Source organism: Plodia interpunctella, chromosome 9 (genome assembly GCF_027563975.2).
Source record: "Plodia interpunctella isolate USDA-ARS_2022_Savannah chromosome 9, ilPloInte3.2, whole genome shotgun sequence".
Classification (NCBI taxonomy): Eukaryota; Metazoa; Arthropoda; class Insecta; order Lepidoptera; family Pyralidae; genus Plodia; species Plodia interpunctella.
Window position 1 is genome coordinate 7030034 of NC_071302.1, and position 23224 is coordinate 7053257.

General features: G+C 33.0%; 1 protein-coding gene and 1 long non-coding RNA gene across 4 annotated transcripts in view; one reads left to right on the forward strand and one right to left on the reverse strand.

The window, feature by feature from the left end:
* Positions 1 to 9078: 9078 nt before the first annotated feature.
* Positions 9079 to 23224, reverse strand: part of LOC128672436 (uncharacterized) — a 65001-nt gene continuing 50855 nt past the window's right edge. For both annotated transcript variants that reach the window (XR_008404967.2, XR_008404966.2), the window contains 2 exons: positions 16331 to 16407; positions 9079 to 9215 (listed from right to left, as the gene is read on the reverse strand). This is a non-coding gene — a long non-coding RNA (uncharacterized LOC128672436). The remainder of the gene's footprint in view (positions 9216 to 16330; positions 16408 to 23224) is intronic.
* LOC128672435 (homeotic protein ultrabithorax) overlaps positions 9118 to 23224 on the forward strand; it is a 131653-nt gene continuing 117546 nt past the window's right edge. The window contains exon 1 of one of the 2 annotated variants that reach the window (XM_053749582.2): positions 9118 to 10006. In XM_053749582.2, the coding sequence (XP_053605557.1) occupies positions 9547 to 10006 (460 nt within the window). In that variant the 5' untranslated portion in view covers positions 9118 to 9546. The remainder of the gene's footprint in view (positions 10007 to 23224) is intronic. The other variant, XM_053749581.2, reaches the window with a different exon arrangement.

Consider the following 23224-nt stretch of genomic DNA (forward strand, 5'->3'; position numbering starts at 1 on the left):
ATTATTTATGCCCTATTTGACTTGTATCGCGTAAATAACTTGACGTAAATTATATCCTTTGATAGAGTCATAGCCGCCCACTTATTTACTGTTTATGTACCTGTGTGCCTACGTACATGTATAGGCTGGAAGATAATGTATCGAAGACCATAAGAAGGCATATTTGCATTGTGGTTGACAGTTCTGCTAATATTATTAATGCGAAAGTTTTTGAGGATGTACCTATGTGTGTTACATACACAACAATTGTCACAATATCACGAAAAATATTTTATTTTGTTATACGGGTAGTATATAACCTAGAAAAACACTTTTTATCCCGAAATTGTCACGGGAGTGAAGCCCCGGGACACAGATAGTTTTAGTTTTATAGATTATATGGGCCATCAGCATATAAATAAATATTGTACCTATTGTTTAATCTGTACCTGCCTATTGTTGCCTGAAATAAAGGAATTAGGTACAATTATTATTAAACTATGGAGAACATAGGAGTCTCATTAGTTAAAAGACTTGTTAATGTTAAAACATTATCTGTTGGACTAGTGGGAGTTAGATACTTAGGTATAAGTATCTAAGAAATTGATTCATCAATTAAGCAAATGATCTTTGTAAACTAATTTCTTATTTTTTACAAGATCAAGATTTTATTGAAACCTAACTTAACTAATTGTATATGGTCTAATTTTTTTTAAGTGGAAGCTAGATTTTAACCCATATACTTAGGTACCTAGGTAGATACTTCTAAATAAGAAAGGAAAATTAAATTAAAATTTAAGGTTCCTAATATTTGCTACTATTACCTACACCTACTTAACTAAAACACAAAATTATAATAATATTTTAATCCAGTACTTAAATTATGACCAGTATAAAATGATCCCTAAATGTACCTTATAGCCCTATATTCATGGGACTAAATATCTTGGCTATCAGCTGGTCAGAAACATTTACCGACGGTTACACGTGATTCTGAATTTAAATTGGCCAATCAATTTTTAATTTCGTTGCAGTAACGTGTTTTTGCCAGAATATTGCCGGAAATTTGGCTACAATTTAGGTACAGCGACTAAGACATTTTTTAGAGCTTGTGGTGATCTAGTGTAGGTATAAAATAGGTAAAAAAATCACTGAATTTAAAAGTTTATTATTCAACATACCTAGGTCCCAATAAATACTTACAAAAGCATTACGAAAGCATCCACTTATTGTTTGTTTTTAATAAAAGTACCTACTTTCAACCACATGAAGTGGACTATGTAAGTAGGCTTACTTATTATAAGAGATTTATTTAGATCTATAAAATAAATTTTACTCAGATTATCTACACAGTGGTCAAATTGTATTGAACATGAACGAACACCTAACATTCACCTAGAATAATATTCAATATACTTACCTATTTAGGTATTTAAATTGAATTAATCCTCTTAAATAAGTAGATCTATACCTATCTATTTGTGTGAATTAACCATTAAGCAAGTACGTAGATATATTTTAGTTAAATTTAGAATTTATTTGGGCGTAAGCAGCTTTTTTCAATAATACAATACCCACAAAAAAATTTCAACATGCAAAATTTTTACAAAATAAACATTTTCAATGCTTCTAAAATCTCAACTCAGCCATTCCTACTTACTTATCGCTATTGCCATGAGAGTAAAAGAGACAGGCGTCTATCTATCGATCTCGTTTATGGTCGTTGTACGGCATAATGGCTGCCATATACAAACACAGAGAGGTTATAGAAGAAATTTAATGGTTATTCTAAAATAAACACAGAAAAACAAAAGTAGTTATCACTACACACATCTTTTAAGCACAATGAGCACGATTTTAAATCAAACTTTTAAGAAATTGTATTTTTAATAAAGAAAACAATCACATTGGATCTTCGTCACACGGCGCATTGGTCCGCCATATCCAAATGCCATTACACAGAGCCGCACTAGGCTTATTTATAAATATTTATTAGTTTATTAATAACGTGTTATAATAACTAGTTTCATTATACTTCGTAATGCGTAGTACGTTACTATTATGGAATAACTGTGTTTGTCTTAAAACTAACTGTTTACCGCAGCTCCGTCTGAGTAAACTTTAACTTCTTATTTATATAGGTGAAACATGAATAGAGAATAAAATTAATGTTACAAAAGGATGGACATTTATTTTCAATATTTAAGAGTAGGTAGGTACTATGGCAAAGGGTCACAGATTTTTTCATCCGATTTTTTTGGCATATCGTAGATTCATTGTGCATCTATTAATATTTTCCACAATTGCTATATATAGTCAATACAACAAAAAAGTATATCTGACCATTAGACATTTCTTTTTTTATCTATTATAAATCCTATCTGTCTCAATATGGGAGAACAAAAACCCTTAATAACTATTATTTATTTACAAAAATTACAAAATAAATATAACACAAATATATTTTTAATTAAAATTGAACCTAATTACGACCCTGTGCATGCACGCTCCGCCCATTACAGACAACAAAAGTTGGTAGTGTTCCTTCAAAACATCTCGTTTGGAGGCCATTTTGACGATCGAGTTGGAGCGAGATAGCGCCATTACGCGCAACGTAACGACTGCATGTGCGTGAATGAGACAATTATGCAAAGTTAGTTTAGTTTTAATGTGACTAGCGGTAGTGGGGACGGACTTTGTCGGTGTGAAAAAGAAAGTATGACAGTGTTGTCGGAAGACTGAAGACGTTTTCTATCAGAGTTTTAGTTTAAAATTAAGTACTTTGATTTTCGTTTTCTTTTTAACATTTATGTTTAAAGTTTTTATTTTGAGAGACAGTTCAAATAAATTTCTTATTCCATTTAACCATTATGGAAATGAGAAATAATTCTATAATTAGATAAAATATTTTATCTGTTAATAGGGAAAAGTAAATATACCTACTTAACCTGTATTTTTCTTGTTTAAAATGAAAAACTGAAAATATTGAATATTAAAAAAATTGTCAAATTAGGTAAGAGGTATTTTGTTACATATTAAGTATTGTTTATGTATTTATTTATATTACTGACAAAATTTTGAATGATATTTATTGTAGGAATAATTTAAAACAAATAAAGAAGCTAAACAAAATGGATCAAAAATAGTTTCCCCAAAATAGAGAGTAGTTTACTACAACCACCAAATCGGTTTACGACCTCTCCATTCATTGGAGCGCCACGAAAGCATCGTAAACCCGTCGTAAAATGACGTCAGCTAACTGCCGTGACGTAGCGGTCTCGCATTTCACCGCTAGATGGCGCAATACACAAAACCAGCATCGCTCGCTCGTAAAAATAAATTTTATTGTTATGACGAAAATAAAACGCTTGTCGTCGATTTAAACATCATTTTACTGTGTAATAAGATTTATTTTACGATTAACAAGTGTCTTGATGAATTTATATAGCTGAATGATGAATAAACCAATAAAATTCGCTTTTATGAGCGTGTTATCGCACTTCTATTGGCATTTATGTTCTTTTTCATAGGGATATCGAGCTAATATGTAGTAATATGATCGTAAAACTGATTTATTATACAAATGTAAACATAAGTAATATTATCATGTCGTTTTGTTAATTAATGAGCAATAAACTTTGCAAGTCTATCTTTTTTATTTATTGTAAGCTAGACATCATTAGGTAGCCATGATTTATTGCTAAGTATGTAACTGTTATTTGAATATAAAAAAATGAACTTGGGATTAGGTTCATACATTTTCATTTTGTTCCGCCATTCACCAATGCTGTGCCCAAGTGAATTTGCTCGCCGACTCGATGTTTTACAGAAATGACGACAGGTGGCAGTAACTTGAAAATTTTAATGTTCGAATATTTTTTGATTAATGAATGAACAATTAACGTTTTAGAAAACATTTATTTAAATAGTGCTCTATGAAAGATTTCATCTAGATATGCCGATGACTGTATGACGTTCTTGACATTCACCGAAAGATGGAGCCACAACCGTCGATGAGTTTTCATCATGGAATAAGTAAGTACTTCGTCGAAGTACTTTCTAATTCCATGGTTTTCATCAATTGCTGCATACTGATAATTGTTTGCTTCGACATATTTTTAGTAAATATTTATTGAAAAGTTTTTCTTTTTTTTACTTGAAGTGCATTTTAATCAAGTGTGAATTTTATTTAATATACAAGTTTGGCATGCAAGGTTTGTTATAAAAAAATATGTTTGAGTAAAATAAAGATAAAGGTTGGTATCAAAATTTGAAGGCCAGTGGCGATGAGGTTATCATTTCATTATAATTATTATGTGATTAATTTAAATTGCAAGAAACCGTAATCTCATTCACACTAGCAATCATAACAATCCATTAATAGTTCAGTGATTGTATCCATCACAATAACCGGCCATAAAATGTCGAGACTCAATAAAAAGGAAAATTACAGTCATAAAAACAGCTGTGATCGCGCCGGCAGACATCGAGACGACCCACAGTGTATCCTCACACGATGAAGACATAAACTATCAACTCCTTTATCTATATTAAACGGATACTTTAAACAAGTCAATAATGGTTCAATAAACGTCTAAAGGCATAATAACAATCCACGTGCGTCGAGCACGTCCATAAAGTTTCGAATTTATACAGAGGTTTAGCCCCGGAGGCGTATTCGAAATAATCTGAGTGTTTACAGGGAGTTCTACAAACGGGCAATTCACGTGACGTTTACGACGATTCGAGTGGTAGTAAAAATGGTGTTTACGATTGCGGCGCGTGCGATCCGAACGACGCGAGCGCCGCCCGCGTGCCCGCCTTTGCTTTCCGCATGCGAATGAGTTCTGTTGTACGGTGCGCGGCTCCTACGCGCACTTAAATACCTTTAGGATGATTAATTACTTATTGAAATAAAAAGATTCACTAATTTTGTTTTTATTTCATTTTTTTATACTAGTATGCATTAAAAGATGATAAAATGGCACATTTACTTACTGACGCATATTGTAATTATGAAAGGTCATGAAATGCACCAATGAAAAAAAAAATCTGCTGCACTAATCGTTCCATGCGCCATGTGGGAGATTATATGGTACTCAATTGGAAATCTAATTCGACAACTCAACTGGTATTTATTCTTATTAGAATACTTTAATACTGACGACATTAAATTTCTCCATAATTACATTTTACTTAAATATTCAGAAGAGTATTGTTGCGTGATGATGCACCGAAAAGATTTGCAAAAAGAACAAAAAAGTATATAGAAAGCTTTAACCGGATTTAATAAATCAGACCATCTTGTCCTACAAAACTTCCACTTTGCCGGGAATTTTCTTTTGAGCAGTAGATACCAATTCATTACAAGTGTCAATCATTAACGTATTACGTCAATCACATTTTTAAGTCGCCATTATAGCATGTCGGTTTTAATTGATTTAACTAAGCGTGATATTTTTTCTGCGATTTTGAATGCACTCACTCGCGTGACGGTAATTGTTGATGAAAGACGCTATTGTTTAGTCCAATCATTTAAGTTAAATGTCTCATAATTGGAAATTGCTATGAGAACATACTTACTGATCTTCACGATTTAAAAAATTCAAACTAGTAATATCGATGTCCTAATGATATTAAAAATCGTATCGACCACTGACTGAGTTGGACATTCTCTAAAAATGCATACTTCACTAGCTTAGGTAATATCTTCAAAGAGCATATTGTCTTCAGTCGCATAACTTAATTATCAAGATCATAGTCTTGACAAGCTAGAATTTCCAGGTTTTATCAGCCAGTGATTTATATTATTTGTGTTAGTCTTTAGTTCTCAGATCTTTCATCAGCTATAATCTCAGCCACAAGCCTGCTGGACATAGACGGGTGAATTTTTGAGCCTTTCGATCACCGTCATTACCAGTCCTTCAAATATAAACAACGACAAGAATTTATTATTACCCCAAGTTATGATTAATCTGTGTTGATTTTTAAAATTTTAGAAAGATTCTTCATTTTCAAGAACGGTAATGACATCTTTGCATTCTTCAATCCACTTCAACACAATAAAAGAGAGTGACGTAACATTTTTAAAAATAAATTAAATGATCTCCATCGTTTCATTTTGTAGATTGACAATATCAATAGGTAGTTCTTTAAGTTACAAACAATAATTCTAACAAAACAGATGCGCTGAAATAAATCCATTATGTCTGAAGGTACTTGTTGACTTTTTAAAGTTATATTTGTACCAGAAGAATATTCATGATTATAGCAAATATTTGCATGTTATTTCTATAATTTTAGTGACGAAGAATGTTAAGGATTTCTATTGTAGGTACATTTATTTATAAATGAATCAAAATTGTAATCATCGAGTAAGTAGTATCCTATCTTGTAGGTAACAGAATTAAGATTAATCTTAGAGTCTAGGGCACGGAACAGACCTTTATCAAAAGCACCGACGATCAGGTCAATGAAGACGGCCTTGCTTGGTAATGTAATTAATTTAGTTTACCTCATCAGCTGTATACCTACAACTTATATACTATTACATAAACCTATGTCCAACATAATATGGTTAGTGTTAACGTAAAGTCGTGATCTTCAGTAATGTTCAAAACAATTTTAATTAGGTTTCTTAGTAAGTACACAATTTTTAAAACAGATACCAATGAAAGCATTTATTCAGAAATAAGAATTTCACAAGCATTTTTCACGTCTAATTTTTATTTACATAATATTGTAAAATTTTTATTTACATAATTTATTTATTATTTTATTTTTATTTTTTTTAGAAAATTAATAGCTTCACAATACAAATATAAACAAATTAATATTTAAATACCGATAACAAATTTCAATATGTATATTTAAAATACATAATTAATTTTATATATATATGATTATATTATTAATTATATATTGTACATATATCTTTCTTGTATTAATTTTAATGTAGGTATGTAGTTATTTTTCATACAAAATAATTTGAAAAAAAAAAAGAAAACAAACTAAACACTTCGCCGCGCTGAGAAGAAATGACAAAAGGTGATCGTTTAACAATTTGGTCCGAAGAATATTTTTGGTACAAGTTGTCATTCTAACCATACTTGTCTTCATAGACTCAATACTTCTATATTTTTTAGATTTTGTATAACTACCGTGAGCTTTCAATTCGATCTCGATCGCGAATTCGATTCACAGACAACTAAACAATCACAGACGAACTCATCACGACGAATTCGTCACACTACATCACAATGTAACAAAAACGCGAATCTCGAACGTAACTGAAAATTCGTAACAAGACTCTATAAATTGACAGTATTGAGTATCTATGAAGACCAGTCACGCGCGTGGATAGGTCCACAATAAAACTAACAAAAGAAAATCTAATTAAATAACTAATTAACATCAATTTAATTATACCTAATAACGGTGTTAGCACGAATCTATATTTATATCCTAGGTGACGTTTCGTGCGAATAATTATAATTAACTTATTGTTGTGTACGTCTTATTTTACTTGTTATATTTTCACAAGCTTGTAGTGTCCATTGCTGGTCCGAAGGTCTCCATTATAATGAATTTATTGCGTTTTTTATTTCAGGTACTTACCTAATTAAAAAGTTGAAAAAATGATTAGGTACCTACAGAGAAGTAAAGTAAGTTTGCTTAAATGACTATATTTATATGTTCTCTTACGTAGTGTAGATTATGTAGAATTATGTAGTGTTTTTTACAATTTTTCTGTTGTTGTTGATATAAAATGATGTATTGAATGTGTTTATTTTACTATTGTGCGCATGGACCCTATAGGCACTACAGTAATTTGAATGTCGTAGTAATTGATTTTTAATATTTTTCTCTATTTTTTATTTACAAACAGTATTTACAAACACCACGTTTTTTAATTTTATTATTGAGATTATAACTTTATTCATACGTGTCTTTGCACGAATAGATATGTAGATATGTAGATAACACACTTATAATTAAGAAAAATATGTTCCAGAAAAAATGAAGGCTATGCTTTTACATCCACCCTTAAATGGAGTACCTTCATTTCATAGCTTCATCTGAGTAATTGCATTTACTGAAAAAATGTAAAATTAGCTCGCAAACACCCACTGCAGGCACTAATCACTTTTATGGGAGGCCTTATAGTCTATTAGAGATCTCTAAGACGTGCCGACATCTCTATGGTCCTAAATTGGCCAATTACCCCGCACTTTGGATTAAAAAAGGAACACATCCCGTCCTTTATCGGCAAATATTTGTTTAAAGTGAGTGCAATAAAAATGCGAGCATGTCTCTTGGTAGGCCGCTCACCAAAGGCCATTCATTCGTTTGATGACTTCATTTGGTCGCGCGAACTGAGAGCTCTTGCGATAATGTGCTATTGTTTACCCTTCGATAGTGCGCGCCACGCTGCACGCGCCACAACACTACGCCAGAGCGAGATAGACATACATCCCGTCATATACGCTCCGCAACAAACGTTCCACGGACCAAGCCCCGTCCCGCTCACTCCCACGCTTAACCCGTAAGCGCGATAGTAAAAACAAGATCTCTCGTAAAAACAGGTAGTAGAAGAAATAATAATCATCTTTACGACTTCTCACTCTATTCAGCACCTTGTTACGATATTGCGCGCTCATTGTGGCCCGCTCGAAGTGGTTGTAAAATCTTTTCTTTATTCGGCCGTTTCACTAATTGTACGTTTATGAGTTTACGACTTTGCGGCTTAACTTTTCAGTAGTAGTCATTATTTGACTTTTGTCAGCGGTTTTATGTCTTGTTTTGTGAACGACTGACAGCGCCATAAAAGTTACGACTTGGAAGCTGAAGCTTTTTGATTTATGAGCTTTCAAATTTATTCAGTACTAAAAGCTCGTTAATGCTAGTTAGACGTAATAGAGTTATCAATGAAGCAATAACTGCATTCAGTTTGACCCAAAATGTGATAACTTAGTTTTTCAGTAATATGGAGCAAACCACGTGCTTTCAGGAGGAGTGATAAGAAAGGGAAAAGAGAGCGTAACTGATAATATTTATAGTCATTAGCGAAAAGGGGACGGAACAATCGGTCGGTGTGCGATCGCAGGCAGCGCGCGGGGCGGCGCGCGTGTCAGTAGACTGCGTGAGTCGAGCCGCGCCGGTCGCCTGGCCTACAGCGCCTTCCCGCCACTAGCGACCGCAAACTTCGCTCGCGATACCGTCTCACACATCGCCACCTGAAAAATTAAAAAAGAAACCTTATGAACTCCTCACTGTGAGACGAGCCGGCGCCGCTCACGGAACCGCTTAAAAAGTCGTAAAACCCCGGCACGCGTTCCTAAGTCGTAAAATAATCGTAAAAAGTAAACACACGTCAACTGGCCTTTATCACCGCCGAAGCCCATTATGACGCTCGAGTGACGTTTAAGGGGCAATAAAATTAATAAAATTAAATTTCATTGTCTGGTTTTTGAGTGACATTGGCGGAGGTCGCGTTATCACGGCGCGTGGGACCGCGATGACATAAGTGTTGTCTAACTGAGTGACGTTTGTGTGTGACTGATCAGAATGAACTCCTATTTCGAGCAGGGTGGATTCTACGGGGCCCATGGGGTGCACCAGGGCGGTGGCGGTGGCGACCAGTACCGTGGGTTTCCTTTAGGGTTGACATATGCCCAGCCTCATGCGTTGCACCAGCCCCGGCCACAGGATTCTCCGTACGATGCATCAGTAGCGGCAGCATGTAAATTGTATGCCGGAGAGCAACAGTATGCTAAGGCGGATTGTTCGAAAGCTGGTGGTGAACAACAGAATGGGTATGGAGGGAAAGAATGGGGCTCTGGTCTGGGAGCGTTAGTGAGGCCAGCAGCTTGTACCCCTGAAGCGCGATATAGCGAATCTTCGAGTCCAGGAAGAGCCCTGCCCTGGGGGAACCAGTGTGCACTGCCGGGAGCCGCAGCAGCGACAGCACAGCCAGTTCAGCATCAACCCACCAACCACACCTTTTACCCTTGGATGGCCATAGCAGGTCAGTCGATTTTGATCATATACGATTTTTGTACATATTTTTGGGGAAACGACCATAAAGGATTAATATATTTTTTTAATTTCTGCATAATAGTCCCCTAAATCATAATCGGTATTTTCTGTAAAATTATATTCATATTGACGATTTAAAAATTATAACATTCATAAAACTAATAAATTAAATCCGCATAGCTCTACTCTCATAGATGAGGGCCACTAAAATGTTGCTATATGGACCACACTTATAACAAATTATATACAGCCCAAAGTCCCATAAGATACCAATAAGAATGCTCATAACAGGTAGCGCCCATCGAATCGAGTCAAGTGTCAATAAAACGCACATAAAATGAACGACCCTTGTTAACACCTTATTAAGTGCCGACAGATTTGAGTGCCATTTGCAATTTACGATAGTAATCAAAACATAAGAAAAATGTAAAGAATTGACTTTATACGCATAACATAAAATTATAAGGCAATAAGCAAAATTACTGTGATTTACATACAAACGACCACGTGAGTAATAATCTCAATGATCTGGAATGTGGTTGGTATAATATTTGTTTTATTTTAACAACTGCTATATAATTGTTTTTTATTTGACAAAAAAATCGAAATAATTTTTTTCACTAAATGTTTAGGAAGATAATTGGTAATTAGTAGTCATACGAAGGTCTGAAAAATGTGAAAGTAGTCTGATCTCTTTATATATTTTGCGAGTTTCAAAAATACTCTAACAATGTACCTAGGTACATGTGTGATTTAAAATAATTTACGTCAAGGCAGTAATAAAAATATTTATTCTGATCATAATTAAATACCCGGTTCTATTTGAATGTAGGTACTATCTTATTAAGTGGTAATTTTAACAATTAATATAAATAATTAAATTTTATATAGATAATATAAAATTGTTCGCCAAAGAACAAATATAAATATAAATCTAAATCCATAGAATTTTAACTCTTCATAAAACTAAATTAACAAAAAATGAGCAGATTTTTTTTGGTGGTTATATAGTAACATTTTAGCGGCCAGCGATGTGACGGGACGGGAAGGAGCGCCCGCGCCGCCCGGGTCAATGCCCCGGTCTAGTTTGGGAGCTTTATTATTAACTTGAGAGTGACCACGAACAAATAGCCTCTCGATCGTTTGACGATCTCGAGATGAAACTGATTGAAGTCAACACAGCAACCGGAAAAAAAACGTGCGTGATAGCAATCGTTAATTTTATGACAAAACCGCGGTTGCGCATATTTTTTGAATACGCGGCTTCTTTTCTTTTTTTTTGCGCTCTACCAGATCGTATTTTAGAGTTATCAAACCTGTTTTCATACACGGTCATTTTTGAACTTTTAATTTAATAAAATCTCATTGACTGCTAACTCCGATACGGCAAAGTATAAATTCAAATTAGACTTAAAATAGTCGAACCGATCCATTGTGCTAATTAGGCGTGTCTCATAAGGATGCGCATCGGATAAAGTATCTAATTGGCCGGAGAGTAACAGGACTATTCTGATAAGAGTTCGATAGTGTCTAATAGGAGTCACGTAATAAGTAATTAAGGCGATGCGTGTGGTCGATCATAACTCATGGGAGTTGATAAAATTAAGTAACACAGAGTCACAGAGTAAAAAAAAGGAAAATAAGTAGTCGGACTGTCGGCAGTATTTCATTTGGGTTCACGCAACAGGGCCCGCGAAACAATACAAGGACGCGGCCCGTGGGCCGACTCCGAACATGAGGTTCACTTTCAAATTATTAGCCGTTTTGGAAATTGCCCGGGAGAATGACTAAGCGGTGCTTTGATCTGATTCGAATAACAAGATCTAAAAATATTTTTTTAGTGAGATATTATCAAAAATAGACGTAGTTAAGAAAGATATGAAAATTATTATACAATTTATAGTAACAAAAAAAATGTATAATGTCTATTGTAATATATTTTAATATTTATTTATTGATATAATTGTCTGAAAAAGTGCGATACTGACTATGTAATTTTTTAAAGACAAAGCGAATTTATTTTTGCTAAAACATTATTTACAAAATACAAAATATACATAGTATTAATAAAAATAATCTTATATTTTTCAACTTATTGATATACTATTTTTACAAAAGAGAAATAAAACAGATCAAAATTTTTACCATAAGACAAACCGTGACTACTAACATCTTTTGAGCGAAGTCCAACTGGTCGAGCCAAGTGTAATGAGCTCGAGTAGGTTTAAATTATAAGTCGAACGTAATATCGCCTAAGGTCCTCTGCACACTCGCCATCAATACGAGATAATAAGAATCGGCAGTTCATGCGTGATATCTAATAATTACACATCTATATTTATAAAGTCTTTAAATCTGATGCAAATACTTATAGAATAATATTTAAACAAAAAAAAAGGTATTTTTGTCATCTGTGTAGGCGTTGTCAAATCTTTTACAAATTTTGATTTTTCTAAACAATTATAAAATTAATTTCATTTTTTAATTTATAATTACAATAATGTACATTTTAAAGCGTATATAAATATAGCTTTCTAATAATATTATATTATTTGAACTTATGTACACACTTGTAAAACTATTTTTATTTTCTTAATAACAAATAAATCAATAAAAAAGCTTAAGCTTTACAAACATATTAAGAAGAAACGAACATGTGCTCGTGACACTATCAAAATTTATTTAATAGGGTATAAAATTGCAATATTATATTGTAAGGTGTCCTACAAATTATTTCTCGATAAGCGATAATATTACAATAATGAGCAGCCAATCACTTTGAGCACTATAATACCTACCTTGTAAAATAGGAAACTTGGTTCAGGCGGCTTCGACTATATTACAATTTCAGAGCTGGATTAAACTTGACTTTGCTTTCTTTTTACCTTAAAATATTTATAAACCGGGGCTTCGCTCCCGTGAGAATTTTGAGATAAAATTCCTATAGGAAGCCTATAGCAATCTTGGATAACGTACCTTTCTAATATTGTAAGAATTTTCTAAAAAGTTCGATCGTTTCGGAATTTACGCCTCAAACTCACAAGCCCTTTTTAATAATGGTATAGATTTAATAAATTTATATTTTTTAAATAATGTATTAAATTGCCACAATTAACAAGTATGCTAATTCGTCTGGATATATATTTCTTTAAAAGTTAATCTAAGTTAATTAAGCAGTGGTTTCAGATTTTCCAAGTCGCAAGTCATAGTGATTTACATAAATACGAGAAGCTGATTATTTTCAAATAGGTAGCTGTAAAGATATAGCCGCCTAAATCGATGCAAAGTCCAATTTCATTTTTACGAATTTTTACCGTTTATGGGGACAAACACATAAACTTTTATAAAATAACTGAAGCACTTACTCTAATTCCGGCTACACACTATCGCCGAATTCGGACAGATGCTGACACGAATGAATGAACATTGCATAGTTTGTTGAGAGATCTTTAATTTACCGCAATAAAAACCCAGCAATATACCTATGCTGTATCGTAGTGTACAGCCGGCAGAAGCTACCTAACAGCTACGCTTTAAGATATAACCTTCATCCATAACGTATCTTGTAACAATTTAAATCGCCAGGCTTAAGTCAAAGATCGACTTTTGATCTAGACATGTCCTGCAATAGCAGCTACGCTTTAAGACATTTTTACCTTCATTGTAGACTTGTGGCGTACGCTACATTTACGTTAGGGAGCTAAAATATTTATATCAGTTGTACACGAGAGGTACACTGTATATTTCGCTTACCGTCTAACCTCAACAAGCTGACCCTATAATTTCTAAACCAGTCCCAAAATTGCGACTCCATCGCTTCAGGCCCAGCCATTTAAATACACCTTTATTAAAGGGAAATGAGAAATTGTAATCGCCAGTGTGAGTTTTTATATTCACTTTTGCGTTCTTACTATTGGTTTATTTTTGACAATTGAAATTGAGAATTTATATAATGTAAACTAATTTATGTTATTGTTTGTTATTACCGTTGAAAAAATTCTGTAAATAAGTAAAAAAAATGTCACTTGTAATTAGTTGTTTATTTTCATTTCTATTTAATGACACTTCAACGATTAAGTGTCATTAAATAGAAAAGATATTTAATAAATGATAACTTTAAATTGAAACAAGTTCATCTACTTTGATGGACTCTACATAATTGATTTTCTGATATTGAAATTATGAATTGCTGTTCTATATGAACCATAACCATTCTAAGAATTAAACTGAATATTGAAAATTACTTCACATCAGAAAGTCTGTTTTTGTGTAAACTTAAGTGCAAGTGGATCCAGTGGGCTCCAAAGAGATTCTACACACGTGATTATAAAGTGGTTCTTTTTTACCCTCAGTTCTTTATATTTTTTATTATTATCTTATATTCATATGAAAAAATAGAAAAATATATCATGGAAATAAATAATATATATATTTTTGCCGCGTCTCTACAATCCAGCTATACCTAGAATGCGGGCATTCGCATGTGCTCTACCACCTCTACTCATGCCGTGGTTGTTGATGATACGCCTTGAAAGTGGCTCTACTTCATGTGGTCAATTTAAAAAAGAGAGAACCCTATTTTTTAAAATTATATTAAATATTATTATTATTTAAATATAACATACATATTGTATTAAAAAAATGTATAAATAAATCCAATTGATATTACAAGAGACTATGTCCGAACTCGGCATAAAACTCTATTAACAAAACTTTTTTAAACTGGATCATGGAAGAAGAATTATATTATATGTTTTTAATTGCATCTGTCATCTATTTTTCAACGTGTTAATGACGAATAAATTTACCATTATGCAACATAACTTATTTTACAATCTAAAAAAACAGACAAACGAGATAGATAGTTCAAACAGATTCTCGAAACTAACGGGATTAGTTTTGCTCAATAGTATCTTTAGTAATGGACCCCAATCGGCCGACCGCATACAATAAAAACAAACAGTACTTTACACACAGAAAAATAACAACATAATAGCCCGACAACAGTCGCAAGCCATAAACTAATAATGGGGGAGATATGTTTTATGGTGTACAAGTTCTGAATACGTTAAACGTGCTTTTTAAATTTTTAGTACAACGCAAACTTCATAACGGACCGCACGTTTGTCGCGTTTAAAAAAAGAATTGTGATAGTTTAAAATTAAAAACAATAAATTTGAAGTGTTCTAATTTCAAAGTTGTGATTGACGGGAAGGAGGTGCGCACGCGGTGCCTGTCCGCCGTGCGCCGTCGGCCATCTTGGAATAAGGATCGATCATAGGTGCAGCTGTGAAGTGACGAACGTGGGGAGAACGCCTTGTGTGTGCATATTTTTCTTTTTATTATTAAGCAAAATGACTGTAGTTGTGAAGTGTAATGTTAGTTAAAGTAATTACAAACTTTAATTTTTTTATTGCTAATTCTTACCTTTAAGCATTTTTTATCAGTTTTATGTTTTTAGAAAAAGATTCTCAGGTGTTTTTTTATTATCAATTTCTGAATAATATGTCAACACCTTAGTTTTAATAGTCCATCGCTTTTGATAAAAATTTAATCAAATTAACTCTATATATATTAGGCGTATTTCTAAATTTCACAAACACTTTGAATTTCAATATTTCCTATATATAATGTAGACGTAGCTTTATAAAGGTCATTACATCTGAACCCGGTATTATGCGGTGAATCGGAAATCATTGGGAACCGCCATATCCTATAGTTTTCCATCACCCCAGCTGGCTAGTCCTATTGTTTTCTAATAGAATACTGATTTAGCACAAAATATTAATATTTAAACTGTGTAATTAAATATATCCGGTGTTTCTGGGTGATTTTCTCATCCAAACGAAAATAACAAGAAAAAAAATTCTCGAAAATCCATTTATTGTTCATTGATTTTTGCATGTTGAGACAAAAACACAGTAGTAGTAGGTATGTATTCGCGAAATAATTCAAAATCGTCATTTATTTCGAAATGGTTTTCCTTGTAGCCTAGGACACTTAAAGAAAAAAGTATATCATTTATTTTTCTAACAAATTATACAGAAACCAAAATTAAATTTAAAGTATTACGGAGCGCAATCACAAAGAGCATCGTTTACCTCATTTCGCTTCATTGTTTTGTTCATTTTCGCCAACATGAAGGCAGGTTTAACGCCACTCTATAATTTATCGCCATAGTAGGTACATACGTAGCCCTTGTGTTAAAAATGTATTATTACAATGCCCTGAGACGCTCCGTTCGGCCCTGGATGGGAATGGAACCTATGCTGGTTATCCACTTAAAGCTTAAACAAAGTATAAAAATATTTACCAATATTTTAAATTTTCACTTCCGAGCTGAGCACTAGGTATATATCTTTATTCCATTTCTTTCATTTGAATCTGAATCTGAAACAAATAAAAAATATTTCAATGTTTCGATTAATCTGGTCGAAAATGACAAAATAGTCGGTATAAAGGTGACGTTATTTCATAAAATCCCAATGGCGCGGTTATAAATATAAGCGTTTCAATTAAAATGTAGTCTACATTATATCTTCATAGCGCTCAATAATGTAAATACGATTATTTATTTATTTTAACATAAGTTTACAATGTAATTGAAATTACTACATGTTTTACCGAATAACTACTTGTTTTACATTACATCTGAACATAACTGTTTTCTGCATACATAAGAAAATTTGAATATTTTTACATCTAGTTTGGGCCAGCCGGTAAATTTTAATTGATTGAAATAAAATGCGGCGTACTCCAGAAGTCTACAATGAATGTAAAAATGTCTTAAAGCGTAGCTGCTATTGCAGCACATGTCTAGATCAAAAGTCGATCTGTGACTTAGGCTTGGCGATTTAAATTATTACAAGATACGGTTTGGATGAAGGTTAGTTCTTAAAGCGTAGCTGTTAGTGTAGCACAGGATCGTTAAGACTTAGTCTGAAGGATAATTAATTGCAGCACGATACCCCACACTGGAGGTGCCCGCCCGGTTGAATACTCAAGTAGTTAGTGAAATATATCGATGAAACAGATAGCTCATACACGTGGAATGACACACCGTTTACATTGAATGTTTTATTTATTTATTAACTAGCACTAATTAATCTATAGGTATATATATCTATAGGTATACATACACACATTATATCTACAAATTCTAAATCACATATTTCTTTAATAAGTATGTCCCGTGGCTTCATTGCCGTGGAAAAATAAATACAATCTTCCCATTCACTTAAACATAATATGCACATTGTTTGTGATTCAAACTTTATCCTAATAAAAGAATATAATAGGATATATAATATTGGAATATTCATGTATTGGTATTACAACGATATAGAAAATCGATGCTCTACAGACCTCTCCATCTAAATCATGGAAATGCTGGACGAACCAGCAAAGCGCAAGAGCACTCGTTACCTTTTCTCGATATTTTTTTTTGTTTATTTCCATTTTTGCACCATACGATATATATTCAAATTTCTAATTTGTTTAAACCTGCTGATAGTAGAAAAGAAAATAACGACATTGAAAATGAAACTAAACCTAACTTTTTTTTAAAACTATAAATATATAACATTTACTTACTAGAATATTATAATTAGGAATTAAACTTTATGTATTTTTTAAATACTTAATTTTTTATTACTCCTCAACGGAACTCGATTTTCATTATAAAAACCTAATTTTCGCGGGTTAACTCCTTCTCAGTAAACTATTAAACCATATTTAAGTCCACATAAATAGTGCACGGTAACACACACTTCATATAAATAACATCGCTACACTAGACGTTGGTTTCGAATAAAAATCTTCATGGAAACATGGAAATCTATATTTTATTACTTGCGTGAAAAGGTCCATTTTTTCTCGAGCTTAAATTTTCATCCGCGTGTATTCAAATGACGCCACACGTGTACCTTGCGATGTCGTAATAAAGGTCATTCTTGCACAACGATTTACGTATTTAAGATATTTCGGATTTGGAATGTGACGTAGACTGCTTCGTGCCGAAACTAGCGTTTTACAGAACAATGTGTCTTCTTTTTAAAGTAAGTCGGTTAATAGTGTTGGTTCCATTATGAGCCTCGCATAAAACGTCGTTTTGTGTTGGCTCACTATTGTTACACTGTATCAAATAAATCATTTTGATTGACATTGATTACTAATTAGGAGAAATTTACACTTTTAAATTATAATTAAGCACTATTTGTTATGTAAACCTTTTTACCGTAAGTATATGAATTCGTTTATTTTGAGCAAAATTAAAACAATATTTTCGAACAGTTCACCAAATTGAAATCTGTTATTCGGGAAAAAATCGCAAGGCAATAATGTTTCAAACGTGATATTAGAAAAAATGTGAAATTCGCCAAAGCGTTCCACAGATTTCATAGGAACATTAAAAGCTTAGTTTTATAGTACTCTCGCTACTTTATAATTATCCTTGGTCAATCAAGACTCATGTTTAGATCCGTGGCTAATCAGACTGATCGGTCATGGCACTCACAAATTGGTCTCGGATCTCATTCTAATGACCAATAAACTTTATCACACCATTTCAGTAGGAATCTTTGTAATTATTCTATAATAAAATTTTATACCAACTTCGATTGTTAATTTTTTTTACCGCAGTGAAAGTCCCGGTCAATCTTTTTTAATAGAATTATCGATGTTAACATTTCACGAAGTAGAACTATTCGAGAAATTAAAAAGTAACATTGGAACTCTCGACGGGAATCGAACGGAAAGCCTGTGCGCCGGCGCCGATGCTCATGAATTATGGCCCCACCACAAATTTAACTAATAAACCCTTCATATTTAAGGACACACACTGCGATGTATACTTGTCTCGGTCTGTTACTTATAATAATTGTTTCTTTGTCAGCGTCGACCAATTTGCTAGGTACATTTATTTGCCAATATAATTATTTGTTTACAATGATTTTGCCAATTGCATAAATTTATTTGTAGTAATTTGTTTTGGTGCAAAATAAAATAAAAAAACAATGTTACTGTCCTGGCCAAGTTTGTCAAACATCCGTTAACAAGACTGACTTAATTAATTAAACATTTTATTATCATACACAATTAAAATACCACAAAGCTACGAAATTACCTTGGGGCAATTTCGGTGTAATAAAAATGTCTAATTGTACGAAAGAGATGAATATAGTTTTATCATAATTCTACCACATTCTATTGCATGGGCATCGGCTACTACGGTCTGATAAAACACCGAAAGACTAACCTCTATTAATGTAGGTACATGCGGGTAAAAAAACGACGTGTCTATTATAGAGGCCCTTTTTTCACCGCGGACTGTCCGAGAGCACAATCATAAATTATAATTTATTAACCCCCAGGAAATAATAAAGATATCCAGTTTTCGTATCTATGGCGGCATCCTTTTGACCGTAATTTAGTTTTGTTGAGATTTTCGTGAGCAGTGGACGTTTAGCAAGTGAAATAATCATGTAACCCGTGCAATTCACATCACCGTTCGACAGAACTTCAGTGAGCGATATGCATACGCAATCGACGTTTGCGCATCGTGACCTACCACAGTTTAAGTTGCTGTCGGCGTACGTTCAAAGCGTTGCGAACATGCGATCCAATGCGACACACGTATCGCCAATTTACGCATCCAAATCGGATGGCTGCCGTCACGCTTTGTCGAAGATCGCATGACGTCTGACCGCAAGACGATTTACATCACCAGACCTGACGTATTCAAAACAGTTCCTGTGTACTGGTCCCAATGCTCCGTCATTCAGGATTAACCCAAGGCTTTTACTTTTTCACACGAGATGTGCTTTGTTCGTCCAATCACGAATCTTGGAATCATCGTCCGTCGCCTGCGCAGAATTCTGATGAGGGTTTCCTCCTGTACACTTGCAATCCATAAACATATGTTGACCGCAGTCATGTTTACAACGGAAAGTGCAATCGCGTTCTGTGTCTTAAACACTTTTTATAATGTGTTTTAAATTACATATGAAAATATAAATCGTATTGCTGGAATCGTGATTTTGAAATGTCTACGTGATAAGGAGAATAATTTCGGTTATTTATTGTTTAAGTTATTGGTGCTATAAAATGTTTCAGTAACCTTAAAGGTTTCTAGATTATGAATGCGAGCGCACGTAGCCGCCGCGCCGGGAAATATGTCTCACAAACAAAGTAAAACCAAACATGGTCTTTAGAGATTTGAATAAGTAGGTAACAAAAACCTGCACGGGCATAATGTGCAGGTTGCGTTTGGTGGATTTTCATTTTAATAGTGCTGCAAATTAACTTTCAATTACCTGGAGTAATTACCGTATGAATAATACACGCCAGGCGCCGGCTATTTTTAGTTGAATCACTGTTGTAGTTATGCAGTGTTGACTTATCGATAAATTTAGAAGATAGAACAAGAATACACGGGTTTTAGTGTAATCATAGAGGATGGAAAACGCTGAGCGCTCTAATTGGCTGTTTTACTAACATACCACCAATTTAAAGCTGACGGGAATGTCCTAGCCATTTTAGGTGCATATTTCAGCTTACTTAACCACATTTTACTTATGTTTGTACCATTGCATAAATGTTTGTACTTACCTGTTAATTATAGAAAATTAGTATAATTATAAGTTAACTAACTCGTATGTAGATAAAATCGACTCCGAATTTTTTAAAATTAAACAGGTATGTATTTTTAATTAATTCGTATATATTTTATCGAGATTAATTAGTTACTAATTAAGTATCTAATTTCTACTACATAGGCACAAGAAACGTGAAAGTAGCTGGTCGATGTCATAACATGGATGTCACAAAGACTATTTTAAAAACCTAATAAAATTTAAAATCGAATAGTTCGCAAAGGTATACATTTCCATGGAGCTATATCCAGGGTAGGTGGGGCCAGTGACCCCCGCCCTTCCGGCTGGCCTCCTGACCTCGGCGTTAGGACTTACTGAAACTCGCCTCTCACGATAGCACTAGAATTTTCTTTTTTACTTCAAACGAACTTGGAAATGGGAGTTAAGTGTTTGATTTTTTTCGTGTGAAATGAATCTCAACTTAGATCTATATTATAATTGGACTGATAACACAAATTACTGAATTACAAATTATCATTATTTTTCTTAAAACTTATCTTATATGGCAAGTTGAGTGTGACTTTACATATAAGATACGTTTTAAGTGCTCTACAATTTAGTTACTTTATTTTTGTAATAATAAAATAACATCCTGCTGATGATTATTATCACTTGCCTCATCAACTTCGATTACTTTTCCATTTTTAATTAAAATTAAAAAAAAACTATGTAACGAACACGCAAAGACTAGAAAATCTCAATGGAATTGGCAGGCAATTCGTTCGCGTACAAAATGAGCTCGGTAACAGCTACTTCATTGAATTAAGATAATGTTCGCACCTGCCCTTGTGATGTCAAATAGCGCGCCGAACGCACTGAGACGAACTCTTTACGATTTAGCTCAGACGCACACTGAGCTATGTCTTTTCATTACTGGACAAAATAAAATATATTTGACTTTTAGTTTTCCCAAAATATCAAATCAAAATATTATTTATATACCTATGTCACGTATGCGCTTTTTAAATGATTTTTATCATCATTTCAGACGTATACTGATTAAGATATTTAAAAATATTTTTGATTACGATATGTTTTTTCCAAATATTTGTGACGTATACAATTCTTGAGTTCCTCTTTTATAAATTCCATACAAGCCACAACTTAATTCACGATTATGACGTAACATTAATAAATTACTGGACAGAGACGCGTAGAAAGTTTTAATTAACTCAGATGTTAATTATGAAAGTATCTATTACATATACAAACCAACATGTATGACAGTACCTATGTAACCTAATGTGTTATTATAACATTTAAACAAAAAAATATATTATTATATACATAGGTATTATTGTTAAATATTTCATTTATTTAAATAACATTTAAAAAATATTATACAAAAATTATGTCCAATGATATATTAGGTATATGATTTTAAAACGATTTTGCAACGTTTACTTGTTTCAGTGTGCGCTAACGTTTATGCTCGCGCTCCCTTTCCCGGGCCCTTTTTATTGCGGTGCTGTTTACAACATATTTTACAGGATCAGCTGTGTGACGTCACCACAGCTGTTTAAATCGAATTTTAACAGTTTTAGTCTATTTCCATACTCAATTCATTAATTTTATTGCTAATTAAAGTGTAAATGTATGGAATAAAATTAAAGCTCAAGATTGCTTGTAAACTGTGCTTTGAATTCTAAGTATTTTAACAGACAGTAGCTTGAGACGTAAGAGATTTTATCTATAGATTGTCACACAGAACGACATTTTATACAAATGGTATGGCGTACCAGTATAAATTTATTATTTTCTCATTTCCGTTCGGTATCTAAATATTTGTTGTTCTTTCTGGTTTTACACATTAATTTAAAATATGGTAAAGTGCCACAAATTGATTTTGAGTAAAATCAAATAATAGTCTTATTAAAAAAAGTCTAACCTTAAAATTCCATTGTCTATATTCTATAACTTTTTCATAAGCTATAATTACTGTTCCATAGATAAGTACACGATTTAATTGAATGCTTTTTAGTTTTCAACTTTTTACCGTTGCTTGTACAATTCAGTTATAAAACTCAGGTAAAAACCATTATTTGGTTTACCATTGAAAGGTTTACTGTTTTATGGATAAAGAGACGTTGTCATTTTATGGTATCGGTGATCTATAGTCATAAAAGCATTTGTCTCATCGTACAATACTTTGAAAATAGAATGCAACTTTTATTTAAGTAATAATGAATTTGTGTTTTTAAAAAAGGAACCACTTTTTTTTGTTTAAAATAAAATAATCGTAATTTTTTAAAATCATCCGTTCCATAAAATTATTTCCAAGAAAAATAATGATTCGAATTGTATTAAAAGTACGATTTGATAGATTACCAAATTAGATTAAATTCCGGAAAAAATAGGTGAATTACACGTAAAAACAACAGAACAGGACTAATTTAAATTTGGAAGTAATAAAAAACAAATTAGCCTGGCCATAAAGCATCGTATACAGGGTGTAGATAAATCTCGCCGGCCGCTCTCGAGCCGTTTCCGCTGTTTCCTTACTGACCCTCGTTCTGTGTTTCTCTCACTTTTCAAGGAAACTACTTGGATATAAT